Raw genomic sequence first — 3,955 nt, forward strand, 5'->3', positions numbered from 1 at the left:
AATAAAATTTCTCTTGACTTAGAGAATAGAGTCACTCTTCCCACCAAGACTTCGATCATTGAGTCACCGCAACTTAAACTCAAGCAACTTACACCGTACTTGAGGTATAAATTTCTTGGCTCTAATGACACTCTACCGGTAATTGTTTCTTATTTGTTGAATGATGTGCAGGTAGAACAATTGTTGAATGTCTTGAAGGAGCATAGGCAAGCTATTGGGTGGACAATAGCGGACGTTCGAGGGATTCTGGCCGGAATTTGTGAACACAAGATAAAATTGGAGCAAGAGAGTAAACCAAGTGTGGATCACCAACGAAGGTTAAACCCTTCCATGCAAGAGGTGATAAAGAAATAAATCATCAAGTGGTTAGATACTAGGGTAGTCTACCCCATTGCCAATAGTTCTTGGGTGAGTCTGGTGCAATGTGTGCCAAAGAAAGGAGGCATGACCATGGTTGAAAAAGACAGAAATAAGCTCATCCCAATGAGAACAGTGGCCAGATGGAGGGTTTGCATGGACTATCGGAAGCTAAACAATGCAAGGACCATTTCCCTAAGCCTTTTATTGATCAAATGCTTGATCGGCTAGCAAGAAGGTCATTCTATTGCTTCTTGGATGGATATTCCGGCTATAACCAAATAAATATTGCATTGGAAGATCAAGAGAAGACAACATTCACATGCCCATATGGGACTTTTGCTTTTAGCCGTATGCCATTTGGGCTATGCAACGCTCCGGCTATTTTCCAACGGTGCATGACGTCAATCTTCTCAGACATGGTGGAAGATTTCTTAGAGGTGTTTATGGATGAATTATCTGTAGTGGGTGATACCATTGAGCATTGTCTTGACAACCTTAGACAAGTGCTCAAAAGATGTGAAGAAACACACCTTGTGCTAAACTGGGAGAAATGCCACTTCATGGTGGACGAGGGCATTATTTTGAGCCACAAAATTTCCAAACAAGGCATAGAGGTTGACCGGGCAAAGATCGAGATCATTTCCAAGCTTCCTCCACCTACTTCAGTAAAAGGTGTCCGAAGCTTTTTGGGGCACGTCGGGGCATTTTATAAAGGGCTTCTCCAAAATTGCAAATCCCATGTGCAAACTCCTTGAAAAAGATGCAAAATTCGTATTTGATGAGAAGTGCCTCAAGGCTTTTGAGGAATTGAAAGAAAAGCTCACCATGGCACCTATTATTATCATACCCGATTGGTCTCTTCCATTCTAACTCATGTGTGATGCTAGTGGTGTAGCTATTGGGGCGGTGCTTGGCCAACATCATAACAAGATCCTTCACCCTGTCTACTATGCAAGCAAGACACTTAATGGCGCTTAAATGAATTACACTGTGACTGAGCAAGAACTTCTCGCAATTGTCTATGCTTTTGAAAAGTTTCGGGCTTATTTGTTGGGGTCCAAAGTGATAGTTTACACTGATCATGCTGCTCTCTGTTATATTATGGCGAAGAAGGATGCCAAACCAAGATTGATTCGGTGGGTACTTTTTTTGCAAGAGTTTGACTTTGAAGTCAATGATCGGAAAGGGACAGAAAATCAAGTTGCAGATCACCTATCTAGGCTTAAGGAGGTAGGGACACCAAAAGAAGACCTTGAGATCAATGATGCTTTTCCGGATGAGCACATATTAGCATTGTCTAGCACATTCACTCCGTGGTATGCCAACATAGCTAACTTCTTGGTTAGTGATCTTATTCCTGATGGATTGGAGACTTATCAAAAGAAAAAGTTCTTGCGGGAGTGTAGGCAATACTACTGGGAGGAAACCTTCTTGTTCCGAATTTGTGCCGACAAAATCATTCGGCGTTGTGTTCTGGAAGATGAAGTAATTCCAATTCTCAAAGCATGGCATGATTCTCCGATTGGGGGCTATCATGGAGGAAATCGGACGGCGGCAAAAGTGCTTGAATGTGGCTACTATTGGCCATTGATCTACCAAGATGCAAATCAAATGGTCAAGGCATACGATCAATGTCAAAGACAAGGTTCAATATCTACAAGACATGAGATGCCTATGAATTTTTTTACTGGAGGTCGAGATCTTTGATGTATGGGGGATAGACTTTATGGGCCCTTTCATCTCTTATGGCATGACCTACATCTTGGTAGTTGTGGACTACGTCTCCAAATGGGTCGAGGCAATTGTGTTGCCTAACAATGAAGCAAGAAGTGTGACTGCATTCTTGAAAAAGAACATATTCAGACGGTTTGGTACCCCAAGGGACATCCTAAGTGATGGTGGTTCTTATTTCTGCAACAAGGCTTTCGTCGGGCTGCTTGAAAACTATGGTGTAAAGAACAAGGTGGCCACACCCTATCATCATCAGTCAGTGGTCAGGTTGAAGTTTCTAATAGGGAAATCAAAAACATCTTGGCTAAAACTGTTAACGCAAATAGGACCGACTAGTCAAGGAAGCTAGATGATGCATTGCGGGCATATCGCATAGCATTTAAGACTCCCATTGGCACTTCACTATACCGGTTGGTTTTTGGAAAAGTATGTCACTTGCCAGTGGAGCTTGAACAGAAAGCCATGTGGGCATTGAAGAAGTTGAATCTTGACTAGGCTAAGGCTGCTAATCTGAGAATGACACAACTTAATGAGATGGAGGAATTCCGCCTCCATGCCTATGAGAGTGCAGCTATGTACAAGGAACGAATGAAGTTTGTCCTTGCTAAGAAGATATTGAAGTGGGAGTTTAATTCTGGTGACTTGGTCTTACTCTTCAATTCAAAACTCAAGTTATTTCTAGGAAAACTCAAGTCCAAATGGTCTGGCCCATTCAAAATTGTGAGTGTGTCCCCCTATGGTGCTATTGAACTGGAGTCGGAGGATAGAACTCGAACTTTCAAGGTGAATGGTCAATGAGTCAAGCATTACCTCGGTACCACAGGAGAAAGGCATTTGATAGAATAATTTTCTCTAAGGGATAGTCCAACAGCAGTCCCCACTAATGAATATCCCAAAAAGGGGTAAACTGCATTGTGCTGCGACGTTAAATCAAACGCTTCTTGGGAGGCAACCCATGTGTGGTAAAACTCTTTTGTAAATTTATTTTTTATGTAGTTTAAATTGAGCAAGTTGACGTGTGTGTTAGAGTGCAGTTAGTCCCAAAATATCATGAATATGGTCCTAGAGCTGAGGAAACTGAAGGAAGAAAGGTCCAGAATTGGCGACAACTATGCGGTCGCATAATGACTATGCGAACCGCATATTCATCGCAGACCCAGGTAGATAAATTTGTTAACTTGGTGGTCAAATATGCGATATGTTTTTCACTTATGCAGAGCGCGTAACAACTTTGCGACCGCATCATGCATCGCAAAGTTAGTTTAGGTTGCCTGGTTATTAGTCCATCGCACAACATATATGTGATCGCATAATGTGTTCTGCGATGGACTTAAGCACCATAAACTTGATAGGTACAAAATCCTAAGCTTCCGCATTTGTCATCCTCACTCTTATCACACACTAACACTTAAACATAAATCAAAAGAACAAAAATATTTACTAGAAAGGAAAGAAAAGAGAAAAGATAAAAAATAAATAGTACTCACAAATCAAGGAATGCATTTCACACAAAGCATATCTGGCTGCATAATCTTGTGAAATTCTGGTATGTTCTTCTCCCTCTCGTAATTGTTATTTACGTTTCTTCCTCAATTCTGAGCTCAAATTGGTCACTCCCCTGATCTCTTGAATTCCCCCTGAGTACAGTAGCATATTGGTGATGTCTTGGTTGAGTGAATGTGTATCGTATTGTTGATGAAACAAAAAAGGGGAAGTTTGAGTAACCCGATTGATTGGCCTGTGACCAAAAAGGGGGAAGTCTAAGTACCCCTCTCTTATTAAAACGACTAAATGGCCTTATACAACAATGAGAAATCTAAGTGGGTAGCAATAGGAAAGCACGTGAAGGGGGGGGGGGCACTGT

General features: G+C 41.6%; 1 protein-coding gene across 1 annotated transcript; it reads left to right on the plus strand.

Moving 5' to 3' along the window:
- Positions 1–1,338: 1,338 nt before the first annotated feature.
- LOC142181002 (uncharacterized) lies at positions 1,339–2,067 on the plus strand. The gene has a single exon (XM_075253114.1). It carries the CDS (start codon positions 1,339–1,341, stop codon positions 2,065–2,067), a length of 729 nt encoding a protein of 242 aa, XP_075109215.1.
- Positions 2,068–3,955: the final 1,888 nt, after the last annotated feature.

Source organism: Nicotiana tabacum, chromosome 5, assembly GCF_000715075.1.
Source record: "Nicotiana tabacum cultivar K326 chromosome 5, ASM71507v2, whole genome shotgun sequence".
Taxonomy (NCBI): Eukaryota; Viridiplantae; Streptophyta; class Magnoliopsida; order Solanales; family Solanaceae; genus Nicotiana; species Nicotiana tabacum.